Source organism: Triturus cristatus, chromosome 9 (genome assembly GCF_964204655.1).
Source record: "Triturus cristatus chromosome 9, aTriCri1.1, whole genome shotgun sequence".
NCBI classification, from domain to species: domain Eukaryota; kingdom Metazoa; phylum Chordata; class Amphibia; order Caudata; family Salamandridae; genus Triturus; species Triturus cristatus.
In genome coordinates, this window is record NC_140592.1 from 233935705 (window position 1) to 233955217 (window position 19513).

The 19513-nt window shown below is 45.2% G+C and overlaps 1 protein-coding gene across 2 annotated transcripts in view; it reads right to left on the bottom strand.

Moving 5' to 3' along the window:
* Positions 1–19513, bottom strand: part of FBLN2 (fibulin 2) — a 630642-nt gene that overhangs the window by 107490 nt on the left and 503639 nt on the right. For both annotated transcript variants that reach the window (XM_085624813.1, XM_085624812.1), the window contains one exon: positions 14297–14431. In XM_085624813.1, the coding sequence (XP_085480939.1) occupies positions 14297–14431 (135 nt within the window). The remainder of the gene's footprint in view (positions 1–14296; positions 14432–19513) is intronic.

A 19513-nucleotide genomic window follows, 5' to 3' on the forward strand; every position in this document is an offset into this window, starting at 1 on the left:
TTGAGGATTTTCCTCGTCTCCCGATTCTTCTTCCGGTTCTTCCGAAACTGGTGCAAGGTCGGTGTCTGGGGCCAACCTCAGGTTTACCCGGTTCTGTCTTGCGGGCCAAACCCTTTCTGCTTCGGCGGCACCTCCGGTCTTCTCCCCGATACCCCGTGCACTGACTTCCTCTTCTTCACCCGAACTCAATTCAGTACTACCCACTGCACCTCTTGCCCTTCCGCCGGTTTCCGGGTCAGTACTTCTTTCACGTTCTTCCTCAACTCGATTCAGTGCACCATCAGCCACTTCAGCAACCCTTACAGCTTGACTGACCCTCTCTGGCGATTCTGTCGGCTCACTGGGATCTTGGTTCTCGAGAGGGGCTGTATCTTCCAAGGGTGCTGGAACTCTACGGGTATGAGAAGCATGCACCCAGTTCGGTAAACCTCCACACTTGACAGCGGTGTTCGTGACAAGGATCACTTGGAAAGGGCCGCGCCACCTAGCATCCAAACAACTCTTCCTCACGTGCTTTCGGACTAGGACCCAATCGCCTGGGTCCAAGTCGTGGCACCTGTCACTCGCAGCTGGAACCGTTGCTGTCTGCACCTGCTGAGACACAGAACGGACCACGTCAGCAAGGCCTTTACAATAGTCCAGGATCATATCATCAGTGATATTTATCAGAGCAGTAGCAGGTATTGCAGGCAAACGCATCGCTCTTCCCATGAGGATTTCATGGGGTGACAACCCAGTTCTTCTATCAGGCACACTTCGAAGGCTCATAAGGACCAAAGGTAATGCGTCAGGCCATTTCAGAGACGTAGACGAACACACTTTCGCCATCCGAGCCTTTAGAGTTCCATTCACCTGCTCCACTATCCCTGAAGCTTCTGGTCTATAGCTACAGTGTAACTTCTGATCTATATTCAAAGCAGCACAAAGCAATTTCATAACTTCGCTGTGGAAATGAGTTCCTCTGTCCGATTCAAAGGACGTCGGGAACCCATACCTAGGAATGAGTTCTCTCAATAATAGTTTCGCTACGGTGAGTGTGTCGCATCTGCGTGTAGGATATGCCTCCACCCACCTGGAAAAGACACATACTATCACTAATATGTACCTCAACCCATTACACTTCGGCATTTCGACAAAATCCAACTGCATCCTATTGAAAGGTCCCCCTGACCTCCCTATGTGGCTCAATGTCACAGCAGTTCTTTTCCCTACATTCATCTGTTGGCAAGTGACACATCTCTGGCACACAGTTTCAGCCACTGCACGAAACTTCGGGTTGTACCAAGTCTGACGAAACACTCTCATCATGGCATCCCTACCAAGATGTACAGCACCATGTATCAACCTCGCCATGGGGTTCAACAAACTTTCCGGCAACACTGCTCGTCCATCATTCGAAACCCATATATCCACATCTCCCTTCTCACATCCAGCTCGTATCCAACTGTCACGTTCCTGATCCGAGACCCCTTCCTGAAGCTGCTTCAGTTCCTCCCATGTGTCAGCCATTGCTAACATCTGACCGTACACCACCTCTTCCCCAGTTTCCTCAATGTGGATCTCAGTAAAGTTGCATCCCTGCTCTGCACAAAATCGAGCTACTTCGTCTGCATAGTTATTTCCCAACGAGACAAAGTCGCTTCCCTTCGTGTGGGCTGCACATTTAACAACAGCAATTTCATCAGGACCTTGCAATGCTTTTAACAATTTCCGCACATGATCACCATTTCTTATGGGAGAACCTGAAGACGTCATAAACCCTCTCTGGGACCATAGCTGTCCAAAGTCATGAACCACACCAAACCCATACTGGCTATCCGTGTAAATAGTTACACGGATCTTGTCGGCTGCCAAACAGGCACGAGTCAAAGCAATGAGCTCAGCCACCTGCGCGGAGTGTACTCCTTCTAAACAAGCGGCTTCAACCACCCCCGTAATGGTGCATACAGCAAACGCTGCTCTCAATCGACCGACACTGTCTCTTAAACATGAACCGTCCACGAAGAAAATCTCATCTGACACTGGGAGCGGTTCATCGACAATGTCGGGTCTCGGTTTGGTGCATAGTTCAGTCACATCGAGACAATCATGGTCCTCACAATCTTCATTATCATCTATTTTTAGAACAGGTAACAGTGTAGCAGGATTTAAAACAGCACACCTCTTCAATGTCACATTATCGGCTGCAAGAATAACTTGCTCATAACGAGTCAGCCTATTATTCGTGAGGTGCTGTGTTTTAGTCCTAGTCATCAACAATTCAACAGAATGTGGCACATGTACAGTAAGTGGATGACCCATCACAATGCTCTCACATCTCTCGATGCTGACACCTGTTGCCGCCACGGATCTGAGACATCCGGGCAACGCAGAAGCTACTGGATCTAGAGTAGCTGAGAAATAAGCAACTGGTCTACGGACACCTCCATGATTCTGGGTTAACACTGCTAATGCACAACCTTCTCTTTCGCAGCAGAACAATGCAAATGCCTTGTTATAATCCGGCATTCCCAACGCAGGAGCGCTACATAAGGCTTCTCTCAGCCTCAGAAATGATTTCAAACAGTCGTCGTCCCATGGTACCGGATCACTTACATCCTTTCGCGTCAGCCGCTGTAAAGGCTTCGCTTCAAAGGAAAAGTTTGGGATCCACTGGCGGCAATAGCCCACCATTCCCAAAAACATTCTAACTTCCCTCTGCGTCGAGGGAACTGGCATTCTCAAAATCGCATCAATGCGATCTGGAGACACCTTCCTTTTACCCTTCTCAATTCTGTGCCCCAAATACTGTACCTCAGGTAAACAGTATTGCAGCTTGTTTGGAGACACCTTGTGACCGTTCTTTCCCAGGAAATTCAACAACGCAATGGTATCGACCCTGCAAGCGTCTTCTGTCTCTGACGCAACAAGCAGGTCGTCAATGTATTGCACCAAAACAGAGTTTTTCGGCAACACCAGACCTTCAAGGTTCTTCTTTAAGAGCTGATTAAAAATCGATGGGCTCTCCGTATACCCCTGTGGGATACGGCACCACGTTAATATACGATTTTCTAGCCTAAAGGCAAAAAGAAATCTACTCTCTTCATGCAGGGGAATCGAAAAGAATGCCTGACACAAGTCGATCACTGTGAACCATCCAGCTTCGCATGGGATCTGGAACAGTATCACAGATGGATTCGGTACCACTGGACAACATGGAACAACTATGTCGTTTATTTTCCGCAGGTCTTGCACTATCCTGAACTTCCCACTCGGTTTCTGCAGTCCCATAATGGGTGAATTACATGGACTACCCATGATCTCCACCAGTATTCCCTGCCTAATCATAGACTCAATCACAGGTTTGATCCCAGCAATCGTCTCAGGCGACAGTTTATACTGAGGGGTTCTCGGGAATTCCGCGGTTGGCTTAACCTGTATCTTCACTGGTTCCACTCCCCTGACTAAGCCGATCTCCTCTCCGCTTAGATCCCACACATCGGTCGCAACTGACTCCCTCAAGTCCTGTGGAAGCTCCTCCACTGTCAAAGCCGGGTACATTTCCACGCACACCCGCTGATTTGCAACCTTAAAGGTCGCGTCATCATCTCTTGTCTGTACCTCTACTCCCCTCGGGGTACAGTAAATTGTGCAATTGAGCTTACACAATAAATCTCTTCCCAACAGACAAACGGGACTAGAATCGCACACCACGAACTGATGTCGATCCCTAAAGTTTCCTATCCTGACTGGAATCGGTTCCGTTAAGGGGCTCACTAGTCTCTTGTTCGCCACTCCAACCACTTGTATACTTTCCCCCGAGAGGGCTACCCCCGGAACTACTGCTGATCTTATGGTTGACCTGGTAGCCCCCGTATCTACCAAAAAGGTAGTAGGGCGTCCATCGAGTTCGGCTTCCACAAAGGGTCCCTTCTGATCTACTTCTAGTATGGCCCTGAGCAGGCAATCATCGTCCTGACCCAAACTTAACTGCGCCAGCAAATCTGCATCCTTCTCCTCTTCCACTTCGAACATGGGCATCTGCAAATAAGTCCGAGCTCCCTGCTGTATGTTCTGCATCCTGGGTGGCTGGGGAACCTGCACCTGCGAGACGCCTGTCCCCCCTTGCATCGTTCTCGGTACAGTCACCGTCTGTACCGGTTCCGCCCCAGGGACCTGACCCATTCCTCCCTCCATCTGCGGCTGATTATAGGGGTTCAAGGGACACTCGCGCCTCCAATGTCCCACCTGGTGACACTGGTGACAAGCTGTCGTCTTCTTCAAGATTGCTACATCTATGCCTGTCCTAGGGTCAACGGGCCTCGGCCTTCCCTGACCCTGTGCGTTCTGATTCCCTGTCTGATAATTTCCCTGTCTCCGCCCCACCTGACCCCCATTCGGCGGTCCCTGAGCAGCTTGCATCTGAATGAGCAATAAGTTATCCTTCATCTTCTTGTGCTTGGACTCAATCTCATCCGTGCAGTACCTGGCGTACCGCAAGATCTCGTCTACAGGCTTATTCTGCCAACAGATCAAATGCTGCTGTATCATAAGACTGACCTCGGGCTTCAAACCCAGCACGAACTTAGACACAAACTGTCCCATGTCCTTTGTTTCCAGCTCATCTAACCCACTGTACTGCTTAAAAGCTTTCAAAAGTCTCTCATAGAATTCATGTACTGTCTCCTTGGGCTCCTGCACTGTCCTGTCTATCTTCACCCAATCGATATCTTGGGGTGAAACCTTCGATTTCAACCAGGTAATTACCTTATCGTACAGCCTCATTACCACGGGCGACGGACCATTAGTAACTATGTTCCTATCAGGCTCATAGTCCGGCCAATCAACAGCAATTTTACATGCGTTCCACAGGTCTCCCGGAACCACGATATCGAATAAGGTGTTCAGATCTATCCACAACACCTTCGAAATCTTAACGAAACGCTCAACTTGCTTGTACCACTCTGCAGGCTTCTCCCTGAGCCTGGGAAAATCATTCGTAAATGAGGCCAAATCCCCCCTGCTCCATGGTACATGCACGTATCCTCCATTCGCCACCTCTCTCAAGGGAAGAATCTTTACCTCCTGCAAATCTCCTTCAGAGCTCCCTCCTTTCGCTCCCCTAGAATTCCTTTTCCTAGCCCATTTCTCTTGCCATTTGTCGAGCATCAGCCATATTCTCATAGCTACAATCAGTTCCCTAGTATGTGACCTCAGACCAACCACTCTTTTCTCTTCCAATTCCCGCTCGGTACAATGCATCCTATGGTTCCCTTGCAATGCTCTAGTCTTGGATAGATCCACCCCATATTCTCTAGCCAAACCTGCCAGTTTCTCATGTGCCACTCGTGCTTTTCGAGTCACATCTTTTGCTACAAAAAGCAATTCATCCGGAGTATATGCCACCACTCTCTCAAGAGGTAGATTCCCATATATTATTTCATCCGCCTCTGCTTTAAGTCTTACTACATCTATCATTCCTGCCTTCAAGGCTCCTTTCAACACCTGACAACTTGCTCCACGTCCCTCATCATACTCGCATTCCGGCTCCTGCTCTCTCCTTTCTTCTGGTAGTTCTATAGGAGCAGAATGGCTCGTAAAGGCAACTGGGGTTGTCCCCGCTCGGCCCATATTCCAGCTCATTTGCTTCTTTGGTGGTACCCATGACCCTGAATCTGATCTTGACTCCATCAGAGTCCTCGGCCTCACCGGTCTCTCGTCCTCTTCGCCCCTAGATGTATCTGACACCGCTGCTAATGGTGTACTCCATTGTACTGGGCTTGGAGGTCGGGCCGTTGCCCCTTCCAACTCACTTTCCCCACTTTCTCGCCTACTTCTCTCTGCCTCTCGTTCAGACCTCTCTCTCGCCTCTGATTCCGGGCTGTATATAGACACAATCGGTCCAATGGTGACCGGTACCCTCAATGCATCCGGTAACCTCATCTCTCCTTCAATCCTTCGGCTAGACTCAGACTGACCCTGTGAACTCGCAGTTTCAAACGAAACCAACCCTTCCACTCGGGTCTCAGGCTGGATTGTTACCCTCCTAGAGTCTCCCCTCTCACCCCACCTATCATCCGCTTCATCTGGATTATAAGGGGGTGGTCTCTCGTCTAGCAATCTTTGTAATACATCATCATCAGAATCACTATCCTCTTTCCGTGCTTTCCCATTCCTTGTTCCTGTCTCCTCCATTATCGCGGGATACAGTTTCGCTTCCTCAATTGTCTGCACTCTCCATCTTCTCTCTGCTGCGTCCCACTTGGCATCCTGAAATGCCCTAATCGACTTCCTCATCCTCTCCTGACTTCTTCCCTTTTCTTTATCATGCGCTGCTCTAATCCACGCATGTAACGCTTCAAACTGTGCTGGTCTTGGCAAGGGTTTTAAGGACCCCATCACCGTCTTCAGTTGGTACAGCACCGCTAATCTAAATGAGCCGTACCTCGGGAAAGCTAATTCCCCCTCACCTTGCGTAACCTTGTGCCAATTCTCGATCCAAACGATAGTATGTAACCCCACATTCTGTGCCATGTAATGTGCCGGTGTATCCTCGGGAGGAGCTTCTTCTCCCCCGCGGACAACCACATGCCTATCACCTCTACACAACTCTCGCAAAGCCCTAAGACACTTCATGATGAGCAAATTCGATCTCGCGCTCTATTTACTTCTTGTTCTCGAATCCTCCAATAACAGCGCGACTCACACCAACCGGCCTATCACAGCGCGACACTCTCTGACGTCACTTTCCTTCGTTCGCAGCAGTTCCCTTCTCCAAACTCGTTTCACGCTTTACTCACGTCCCATTCATACACTGAAATAACCAATTAAGTTATATCTCTGGCTGTCCGTCCACAGCCTCTGACTGTCCGTCCACAGTCTCTCGACCTTGTTGACCTCGATTGGCGCCCGTCTGCCCCCGTCCGGCCAGACAAAAACGCCTCTGATAGGTTACTAACACTCCGATCTGCTCACCACAACCCACGACCAGCGTTAAGTTGCCATACACACACGCATTCGCTCCCCCTATCTCGGTCCAGGTGATCGATGGTACCTCACGATCTCCTTTGGGTGGTCAACAAAATCTATCTCAGGTGTCTTCTACACCACAATTCCCGGGCTGCGCGCGCTCACAGCCTGATCTCACAATCACACGACATACACAACAACTCCGCAAGACATCACACAACAAATCAACACCGCAATCTACAACATTTCATTTTCATACTCACTCCTGGAACTGCTGCTTTCGGCCGTGCTGCTACTCGCCGTCGATGCTCATCTGCCGCCGTCTGCTGCTCGCCATCTGATGATTCAGCATCACTTATCGTCTCTCGGGCCTCAAGGGTCACTTATCCTTGTCTAATCTTCCCTCGCTATCAGTAAGAAACCATCCTCGTTTGCTACCAACTGCTCTGGCCCATTTTAGTATCCCGCAATTATCTACTGGAACCCACTCTGGTCAGATGGAACTTTTTACTTGCCTAATAGCATGGAGGGAAAATCACTGTTATCACAATTACAGTCTACAATTTTCCATAATCAAGGACTCGAGACTTAATCTCTTGGCTCTCTGGTTTTTATTATCAGCATAAAGATTTGCAGATACAGAGTCCTCAATACGAGGCACAACATGTACATAGGCACTAACACAAAAGCTACTCTACGAAGAATCCGCATACGGCTAAAAATAACTAAAAGTACAATCTCTAAAAGCATGAGGTAGAACACCACCAAGCAAATGTCGATACTAGGGACACTGAACCATACCATCTCTGTCCCTACTCTGCACTAGATGACATCCCTACTTAGCAATCCCTTGAGACCCTCATCGAATAAAGGTGTCAGAGCGAAACTTCCTAAGAAGTCCTCACTTCGAGAGCTTGGTCTAAATTGCCCCCTCTACCCTTCGCCTAGCCGTCCTCTGCTTTGGGCTGCCCCGCTCTGCTCTGCCCCCACCCTCGGGGCGCTGTCCCTAATACAGTACCCCAAGTCTCCGAACACGCCCTTTGCGCCTCCTCTCCTTCCGGGGTCGTCTTTCAGTACTTTTCCACAGATCGCAGTCCAGTTCCATCGTCCATCGCTTGGCCTTGAGTCCCAGACGCCATCCGCACTAGGAGTTACGATTGGCACATTCCAATACACTCCCATGTCTGGCTTTCTCTACATAATTCAAATTACGAACAAAGAGCTTCTCTACTAACGAGCAACTGTCCTTGCACCTGGGGTGAAATCATGCAAAGCAGACATTCTTCACATCTTTTAGGTTGCAATTTACTACAGCCTAAAACCTCTACTGGAATAAATCCTTTTTGGCCTATTGCCCTTGGCTAACATAAGAAAATACCAGGCCTTTCGCCTCAACGATATATGCGAATTCTGGCCACTACTTCGGTTACACAAGCAGGTTTCAATCACAGTATTGACATTTACGTCTTTCTTTCATGTGTGGTCAACCTAAACAACCTACAGACACGAAGTCTGGGGAACACATTTCTAACACCACATTGCATTTCCCGTAGCTAAACACTATACATTTCTCTACTACGTTTACCATGTGCTTGTACATAGCTAGCACTTCTACTTAAAATCGATATAGGTTATACAGTTGTAATACATTGCACACGAAATCCCTGAGTACACATTTGGTTATATGCGGGTGCCGACTAACAGTGAATATAACGCACCCCTACGATTCTCAAACTTTTAAACGCTACATCACAACAAACAGGCACATGCATCAAAGCTTTTTGCGATCGCAAACGGTGCACAAAAATCGGCCGTTTGCGATCGCAAAAATAGCTTTTGCGATGCATGAAACAACTTGCCACTCTCAATGTAAGAAATCGCAAATGTTTGCGATTTCTTAAATTGCGATTGCATTTAAGGAATGGCAAATTGCGATTCGTTAAATGCAATGCAAGATGCCTTTAAAAATAGCGATTTCGCTATTTGGGCCCGCTGTTTACCATGGAATCATACCACATGGTAAATAGCGAAAACTGTGAAAAGTGCACTAAAGTGCATTTTTCAAAGTTGTTGGTTAGACACACATGTCCTTGAAACATGTGTGTGCGCAACATATGTGCACGGATCAATTTCAGGGGTGCAACAGGCTGTCCTTTTGACACCCTTGCACCCTTGAAATTGCATGCGCAATTTCCCATTCATTCCTATGGGCATGTAGGCCCATAGGAATGAATGGGAAGCTATTCCTTATTTGCGACTCGCAATTTGCGAGTCGCAAATAAGGAATGTGTAGGAATCGTTATTATTATAGTGATTCCTACATGCATAGGAGTTTGTGAGTCCTTAATTGCGAATCCTTAATATTCGCATTTAAGGACTCGCAAAATCCTAGCTTGATGCATGTGCCTGATAGTAGCTGGTCAGTAAGTTAGAAGGCATAATGCTTTATGACTTTATATTGCATTAATGAATATATATATTGATTGCTGGCCAATCTGAAGCACAGTGTATCCCAATACTTGCTTTAGATCACTTCTCTGAATGCATCTGCACCTCACCTCCTGTCCAAGATCCCCACTAGAGACAAAAAAGCCAACTGCATGTGGGACCTTTAGTAGGATAGTAGTGTGAGAGTAGAGCAACTTTCCCTACTAGGAGTAGGCATTAATGCACATTCTCTACGTGACAGCTGAATCTCTCTTTCCAAAAATGAGCGGGCGCGGTGAGTGTGTACTGCCAAAGGAGGCAAGGGTTTGGTATTAGAAAATTTCTTCTTAGAGATCACATTTGATCACTATGTTTATACACAAGGAGGGAGCTGATGTCTAGTTTTGGCTGTGCAAGCAACGTGTTTCCATGCAAACATGTGCTCGTTTTGCTGTAGTTTGTGTTTCCTGCTCATTTCCAGCCATTGTGATACATTTTAAATCGGAGGCCCCGTCTGCACGTCCCTTTGCTTATTTTCTAGCAGCAAACATTTGAAAGTGTGCCTTGTTACCAAGGAGTAAATAACAAAGCACATTCTTCTTAGGAATATAGAGAACTTCCTCTCTGTGCACGTAGGATGGAAAGAATTAGAACACAGGAATATTTCTTAGAAACAAGAAACACTCTCGGGGGGAATGTGAGAGTTTAGAAAAGGCAGGGTTCTGACGTAAGACTTCACACTGTTTCAAGTGCATGGATGGGTGGGTCACCTCAAAAGTCAGAATTGTATTAAGGTTGAGTTCTTTTTTAATAAGCTTACCTGTTCCTTATTTTAGAAATCTGTAAAGTACTAAAAAGCAGCTGAACACATTTAAGTGCCCGGGATCAGGACACTACTCAAGGTCTTCCAATGATTTGGTGCATCACAGGCAATCGAATTGTTAGCTTTTCTACTTGTTTCAGTCCATGGACCTCAACCCTCTCCTGAAACAGGTGACCCACTTTTAACTTCATTGTTCATCAGCTATTTAATGATGTAATACTTTATTTCATAGTGAGGTGGAATCTGAGAAGGTTCGGCTTAAAAAGACAATTCTATGGCCACAAGACTCATGGTCCACAGACCAGTGGTTAATTTGTGAAATAAATAGTGCCGGGGCTCTTGTCAGGAGGCAGCTTGCACCAGCCCATTGATCCTATTAGCACCGCCTATAACAGAACTACTAACCATGAAACCCTACAAGTGGGGAGAGGACGTGGCATAACAGTCAGAGCTGCCGACTTTGGAACTGCAGAACCAGGTTTGAGTCTTAAGCATAGGCTCAACATCCTGTGATTCTAGGCAAATCACTTAATCTCCCAGTGCCTACAAAAATGAATGTGTTCTTAACTGGTATTCATGAAAAGTGCTCCAATACCTTTGGGTTGAGTTTGCACTATGAGCGCCGGTGTTGACGATTAAGGCGCCGGTGTTGACGATTAAGTGCCGGTGCAAAGCACCCAAATCCACTGGCTCAAATTATGCTTTGCCACAAATTAGGGTCGTGTCCATTCCGGACAAGCCTTTTATTTCATAGAGCATTTCCCCAGTCGCCTGGAGCCCGCGGCACAGAGGCGGGTCTTGAAATTCCAGGCGTGCTCCTGCTGCCTTTGCCACTTTCCCCAGCTCCCCGAGGTTCATAGCAACAGAATTGCAACAGAAACGGGAAGCTTCAAGAGAGAAAGAAAGAAAGAGAGGGAGGGAAGACAAATGTAGAGAGAAGTCTATCAGAGAGGGGGAAAGAGAGGATGGATGGATGGAAAGAGAGGAACAGCACAAGAAGATAAAGGGAGCAGGGTTGGTTTGAGCATTTTTGCCAGGGTTTCTTTTAGTTCCTCAGTCCACACCTGGGTCGAGTCAGTAGATCACGTGGTCAGGCCCTGCACATGAAATCAAAGAAGGTTCTCAGCTGTGTCAAACCAGGTCCTTGCCACGCATATGCTGAAGAAAAAGTAAAGCACAACTAGATACACACCTCTATTAAGTCTCAGGACAAACTTCTGTTTCCATCCCTACTAATGCTTCATTAGCTTCCTATAGGCTGCTGAGTAGCTCGGGGAGGGCGCGTGGTGGAAACTACAGAAGTTAAAAGTTGTTAAAGCCCTGTTTATTTTCTGTCCCTGCTTCCACCTTACTAGATTTGAGGGAGGCATAGCAAGGGTAAGCCTGGTGTACCAGCTGCTGCTTCGGGCTAACCATGACTGGTATCAATGTCTGCAACATATGTAACTTTGTTATCGCAGGAGCTCTACATTTTTTTTTATTTTTTTATAATCATCGTGTTTTGTAAAACTGCAAAACAAATAACAAAACCAATGTGTGCTGGTCTAAATGAGAGGATAAAAGTGCTGATATCAGCTGTAAAGACTGAGGAATGCACAACAGAGGTATGGGTGCTAGGAATATCCAAGGAGCCAGACATCCTTCTACAGTAGATAGCTGCTTTGATGTAAGGCTGACACTGCTGTACTTGCCAAGAGTTATCTTGACATAAGAGACTGAGATCTCTCACTAGCAAATTCTGATTTACCTTCCTGCTCTGACAACCATGATGTTAGCCATGTGCAACTTCCTCTGGTGCATGTTTGCCAGAATGCAAGCAGCACCCTCACTGTGGCTGACATGTGGGAGATAACTACATTATAATATCTGAGCTGCCATGGGTATCATGTACCACCATATACACAATAAATAACATAAAATACCTATACTTCAGAGATTTGAAAGAGACTTCCTAATATTCTATAAGGGACTGATGACAGATTAATTCCAAGATAAATCTTTATCACCCCCTACTCTAAAGTGCCTACGCGTATCCCTCATCCAAGGCTGTACCACTCTACCTTGGTAGGTGAACTGATTGAAGATTTTACCTGGAGTCAGTTCATCCGTACCTACTATTTATTGTCTGTACACCTGGGGCTGTATTACACAAAGTGCTTCAGAGGTGCAACTGGTGTGTGAGCCCACTTTCTGGGCCCCCGGGGCACTTTGGTATTACAGAAGAGACTGTAGACATTTGCACAGTCCCTTCTGGTATAGTTTATGTTTATGTTTAGTGCTTGTATAGCGCTCGAATGCCGAGGCGTCTTGGCGCTGGGTTGTAAGGGCAGAAAGATATGATTGTTAAGGAAGGCCGATGCGGCTGTAAAAAGCCGGGTTTTATATATAGTGACAGAGTCAGTGCACATATTGTACCAGCATGATTTTCATTTGCGGATTACCTCATTTGCTTGGTGGAGGGACCGCAAGCAAATGAGGGAAAGACTTTCCTTCTGCCCCGCCCTGTTCTAGACATGAACGCAGAGATAAAGAGGCCCTCAGGAGACACACTGGCTGTGCCTTTTACAAAATGCGGCACCTGGTGAACGCCCACCTCGATGCCTCCAGCCTAATCCATAACTACACCAACCTCTTTTACTGGCAGACCCAAAAACCTGTCACCTTCGGAGAATACTACAGTTACACCTGTATTTCCTATGTAAACCCCTTCATACCACCCAAAGTGCTATGAAACGGATTTTGCTGTTTTGTGTGCATTACAAAAAAAATAAAAATAAAATAATGTTTCAAAACATGACCTGATGCAAATAAGACATAGATGCATACTATTAGTGCTCATAAGTCACAAGTACGCTGCCAACTAAGGGGTCCATTAGGATGAAGGGCAGATATCCTTCGCCGGGTGGTCGGTAGTAACCGCCGGATCGGCGGCGGACATCCGCTCGCCATCGAAGCCCTGAACACCGCCTGTCCGATTAGCATTGCGGTTGTGACCGCAGCGGTGTGATTTTCCGCCCGCCACTTTTCCGCCGGTTGCAGTCCGCCCACTTGCCTGGTGTGCGGAGCTGGACCGCTACAATTGTGGCGGATTAGGGCCAAGCACCGCCGGCACGATTATGATGCCGGCGGTAGCCAGCTTTACGCGGCAGTGGAACCACCATGGAAAGGCGTGCGGAGAATGTCTCCGGGGGTCCATTGCGGACCCCCAATGTGTTGGGGGGGGTGGGTGCTCTGGGGGGTACCCATGGTACCCCCCTACATGTCACTGTACCAGGTGGCAGACACTGTGCAGTGCCTGCAAAACAGTGCAGGGACACGCAGGACATGCTTGTTTGGACATCGCAGCGGTGCTGCTGGCAGCACCGCCCGCCACAATGTTAACCACCGCTATCTGACCGCCGCTGTTGGATTTCCACTGCGGAGCATAATAATTGGACCTGCGGTTTTCCCACGGTCCTGGCGGGCGGTGTTTTCCCGCTACCATGGCGGTTGGAGTGATTTTCCGACCGCCATGCTAATAGACCCCTTAATGTCTACAGGATCTTAATGTAACTGTGACTCAACACTGGTGGTTTTGTTAATTTGAGACTATACGTTAATGAGAAGATGGAGCATTTGATATTTCCTACCCTGTGGTGAACATCTTTACACAGTGGTAACGCAAAGGTGTCATGGGCACTCGTGCAAGCAAGAAAAATGACCCACCATCCCCTGGTTTTGTAGTAAAACAGCTGTATTTGGGGTGCAATGGGCCCCACAGACCCCTTGACCCCGGGGCCACTGCACCTGCTGTACATGCTCAAAAACAAGTAATGACAAACTACTTGAATTGTAAAGGCACTGCCCCCCGCAGGAGAGGAAAAGCTTAATGGTTAGGACAGAATATTAACAGTCTGTCCAGCAAGTCCTGATGGACGATTGTCTGGTCGAAATGACACCCAATGCTAGGTGCAAATGTTATTTGTGACGATATCTTTTGTACCCAATATTTACATATCTGCTTAAGGATAGAAGTGTTTCAAATTATTGCCTGAATGACTTATGCACAGGCCAGCATTAAAAACACAAACACTAACTTCATTTGAAACACGTCCTTACCCACACAGATGTCGTCCTTGTTTTCGAAGCCTGTATCGCAGACGACTTCCTTCAGACACGTGAAGGATCCCACGCTGTTTATGCAGCGCTCGCCCCTCTGACACGTGTGTTGCTCTGCCACACATTCGTTAATATCTGGAAGGATTAAAGCAGATTAAGTTTTAGTAAATCCTCAAGATCCAAGGTAGAAAGTGTCTCAGACACTCTGGTCGTTTGCCAAGGCAGCTCAACTAAAGATGCAGCTATTTTTGTCAGAAGCTGATATCAGTAAAATATTTGGTATTACCTACATGACTCAACATGGAAATATATGTACATAGTGGTATTTATTAACCTAGCTGAGGAGCCCCAGAGATCTTTACATCATGACGATGCCATCTCATATACATCAAGTTGAGATTTACATCATTAATTTATGCAATGACAATCCCCAAATTACCAATTGCATTTTAAAGGTAACATTTGTAGTTATTTTTCTAGGACCACAGTATTTTTGATAAAGTGCCAGAACCAGATTGAAAGCGAGGCCTCAGCCTTCAAAATCATCAGGTTAGCCACAAAGCCAAATCCCTTTGGTGGTCTAGAACCCTTCCAGATCCATCGCTATTGTGCTAGAAGTTCTTAGACATGGACTTCGGTCTTGGGTACCTGACTTTGGTCCATGAGGGACGAAGCCATGTCAGTCTTCCAGGAAGTCACATGAGATACATTTATACAAAAGGAATAAGAAAAGTAAAAGGTTTTCTTGAAAAGGTTTAACAGCTCAAACAATTGCTTGCCAACTGTGAGTGATGCAATATCCTCTAAGCAGTCAGTTGTTTTGCTAGATCCCCACCCAAACCTCATTGCTTGGTTGCTTGGGGAGGTCGCTGGTGTAAATACAGCCACTATTTGAAAATAAGCACCGACAAAGCAATATATCTTGCATACATTTTGAGACCTGACCCAAACATTCTTAAAAAACATTCTTATAAAACCTACTGCAGAGGAAAAGCAAAATGAAAAAGCAATCATTTTCTGTATATAACGCGTCTATGAGATAAATAATTTAATGTGTGATGATCCAGTTTTCTTTTGAAATGTAAAATAGCCCATCATGCATTGCAATGGATGCTCTTCACATCAGAGGGAAAATACACCAAACAGCCAATAGTGCGAAGTGAGTGGGAAATAGTCCCCTAGAGGAGCGGAAGCTTAACATATTTTAAATTATTAGTAACAATGGGTTTGCACACAACTTCAGTGTCAAGCCAGACCTAGAAAAGGATTTGACATAAAAACACAAAGTAAAATTTAGAAAATCATATCGAAAGACTGTGGAAGAAAGATATTTTTTTTAGGATTATTTTACAAGACATCACTTGTTTGAATGTGAGTGATACTGCTTCATACAACGGATAAAAGTGATGATAATTGCAATGTTCAAGTTTACACGTTAGTTTCCGCTTCTCTTTATAAGTAGCCTCTTTATTTACTTTGTAATGAGTTAGGTAGGAAACCACCCACGTTGTCTAGATCTGTGCTGGTCAATTGCTAGGGATTGTTATTCCAACCAAAATAATGAGGCTTGGCTTCACGGTGCATTTCCACTAGAAGCGTCCCAAAGATTAATGTGCAGCTAGTTGTCAAGTACACTTCAGACCATATTTTTAGCAGCACCAATAAATGCATTACTAACGAGAGCAGAGTTTACCATCTCAAATACTTTTTTTAATGTTGGGTTATTATGATAAGCTATTTTACTGTCCATGTGTTCCAAGTACCAACTTTTTACCATCCTTAGAATTAAGCCTGTCAGAAATGTAAACGCCAACGCAATTCATGTAATTTTGGGAAATTCAAGTTATGTAAAATTTCCCAAATTATGCCATTACACCACATCGTGTGTGTATGCCAATATTTGTGGCAAAAGTATAGTGTGGGATCTTGATAACAATGTAAACAACCAGAACATGAGCAGATGTTGTTTAAGGCAAAAGTGTTTTTCGTTTTTTAATTGCGAAATGCATCCTTGCATAAAAAAATGAGGACACATTTCATGCTAAAATATAACACTAAATGAGAGATTGGTATTTCACATAATTACCCCAAAATCCTCATAATTTTCCCAACAGTTTGAATAATTACAGAAAAGGAAATAACGCAAATCTTGAACGCCACTTTTTAAATTGCCGGCTGTGTTATCAGCAGGAGAAGAAATTAGCAAGAGGTATTGGGAAATTCCCTAAATTAAATGGTAATATACAACTGACACAGAATCCATTATTTGCTAGTGAAACAATTCAACGAGAAAGGATTTTTTTGTACTTAAAAATGTCTCAAAAGCATTACTGTATAAAGAAAATATAGTCAATCTTGAATGTCCATCTTGTAATGGAAGATATTTATGTGCCAATTGTGAGCTATACTTCAGTGATCTCCACCCTTCCACCATGAGCTGCTAGTTGACTAGATTGTGGTGATTCCTGCCCTGAACAGTGAGTTAATGATTGCTATATTCTTGCCCGAGCCTCCAGTGATCAGTTCTGGGCGATTGGTACTCTCTTGTTTTGAGCCAATTGTAAACTGTATATTATTAATTAGTACCCACTTTCAATGCTTTTTAATTTCAAAACTTTTTATTGAGATTTTGTCATAAAAACAAAAACAATACCAGCACATACAAAGCTTAACATGTAGTCATACAAAAACATAGAACATGCACAGAATCCGTGAACACTATATTCTACAGTACCCCCCGTTTCCTTCTATTTCTTTTATAGTCTGCCCTTCCCCTCTGTTCTAGTAAAGAGTCTACTTTGTGTAGAGAAGAGATAGGGGCCTGAGCTGTGTTAAGTTTATAGGAGCATAGATAGAAAGAGAGAGCTTGGTAGTTTGTTCTGACAGCCACTTTCAATGCTTTGCAGTGTTCCCTGCTCTCATATTCCCAAGTAGAGCGTCCTACTTCCACCATTCCTCCACTCACACTGTCATAACCTCCCTCTTACATAGTGCCGCTCACATTCCTTCACTGCTGTAAGTGCTCCACTACTTTATAGCTAGTGTATAAATCACACTCTTAGATAAATGCACAATTTGCACATCAGGACCCAAATGTTTCTCTGAGATACACCTCTGCCAGCCACCGGGTACCAATTTAGGACCACTCGGTAGGTCACTCCATAGAATGCATGTTAAGGATTCAAACAATCATACGGGTTTGTTCCACTTGAAGTGCACATTCTTCTGCCAATTTAGTCCCTTCTGCCACAAGATCAGTTTTCCTGATCCTTCTCTGAGAATTATATACAGTTCTCTCTGTCCGGGGTGGCTCACACTGAGTAAAGCAGGTTCTTTCTTGCTAACCTGGCCTACTTCATAACCTTTATAGGCTAGTAATCTTCATGAGGTGTGAAGACTCCAAGTCTACTATGCAGATCAATGGCCAGACACTGCTTTACATAGCCATTTTAGCAAAGGAGTGGGTCCTACACTGACTCTTCATCTCCTTTGTGCTTGATACCTCTGCTGGTAAAACAGCATGGATCTCACCCAAACTAGTTTAGTGAGCTGTGGTACCAGGTGTCCCTAGAAAAGCAGGCCTAAACTGTATATCTGGTCTCCCCTGACATCCAATCTCGCAGCATCTTTGAAGTTCACTGCGAAAAGCGCACAGTTTCACATCGACATTCATATTTGTGTGAGCAACTCATTAGAGCCCACTGGAGAGATCCCCTTCCCCTGGCCTGCCCAACAGGCCACTCTGAAGCCATTCTAAGGTAAGGCCTGGCTTTGCTGCCCAGATGCCCTGTGCATAGAAATAGGCAGGTTAAGTATCTGTAGCTGAGAAATGAAATACGATGCACATATATAAAATCAGTAGCAACGCATATGGTAAACTTTTCAGTTTTATATTTAAAAGTAAACACATGCACCGAGAAGCTTGTTAGTGATGTCAATGTGCAGAGTCTCAATACCAGCAGTCATGTCAAAAGAAATAGGCAAGGGACCACAGTTCTCTTTCTGCCACCTTCCATGGTATCAACATTTCTTCCTTAAGCTTCCCTTCTGCTTCTCCACCTTTTCTAACTTCCAGATTTAAATGTCATACTATTTGACAGACACTCAAAATTCATGTTTAACATCTTTAAAACTGAGACTGTCTACTTGCTGCTGCCTCTATGACCATACGTGTCCTTATTCTATCCTCTGGATATTCTAGATTCCTCCTCCAACACCAAGAATCTTGATGTATTAATCGACCATCTCTGCCACTGCCAGAGTGACTAGATATCCTCAATATCAGAAATATTTCCAGTTCATCTACCCTTCCATGAAGCTAAATCTATCATTAACAGTCTGGTAAGGAGCACATGAATTTACTGCAGATGCTTCACAATTAGTCTCCCACACTGTTTCATACTTGAACAAAGTCATTACACAAACCTATTAATCTCCCCAGATCTATTGCATCCTCGTCCTAAAAACTGGATGGTTAACATCAATACATCTGGCCACAGCAAATTTGTAACAAGAGTCTAATAAATTCTATTAACCAATACAAGTATATATTAGCAGCCATTGATTCATGTTCTCGATTCCTATGGATGTGGCAACACAGAAATGCAAATGCTTCAGCAGTTGTAAATGATTTGCAGTGTCTGGTAGCGATGGGAGGAGTACATTTTTTTCACTCAAATAATGGTTCCGCATTTGCCTCCAAGGCTCACAGAGATACTGTGTTTGATCCGGTAATTTTTCTGCAATTCAGCAATCCGTTTAGAAATATGTCCAACAGGTTAGTTGAGCCTGCTGTTGGCATGATTAAAGAAGCCTTGACTGCTATGGTACTAAGTTCAGGTTTTAGTTGGCACCATAATCTGTATTGAGTTCAGAGAGCATTCAATAACTTGCTTAGATGAGTATTGGTGGAAACCATACAATGTTCTCTTTTTGGGGTTCCTATGTAAGTGCCTGGCCTAGATAATCTTGGGAAGGTGGGGATGAAGAAATGTTTGACCTGGGAAATGTTTGAATGTCGTACACAGTATCTAAGAGGTCAAAGCTAAGCTGCCTAATATGAATCATTCTGAAGCCATCACAAGTTAAGAGAAGGGTAGGTCACTAAAGTAAAGAATCTAGTTCGACAAAAGATCCATGACAAACAAGCTTTTGAACTGTTCTACAGACCATCCATTACAGTCCTTGGTCAAAACGGCAAATAAACTGCCTCCTTTG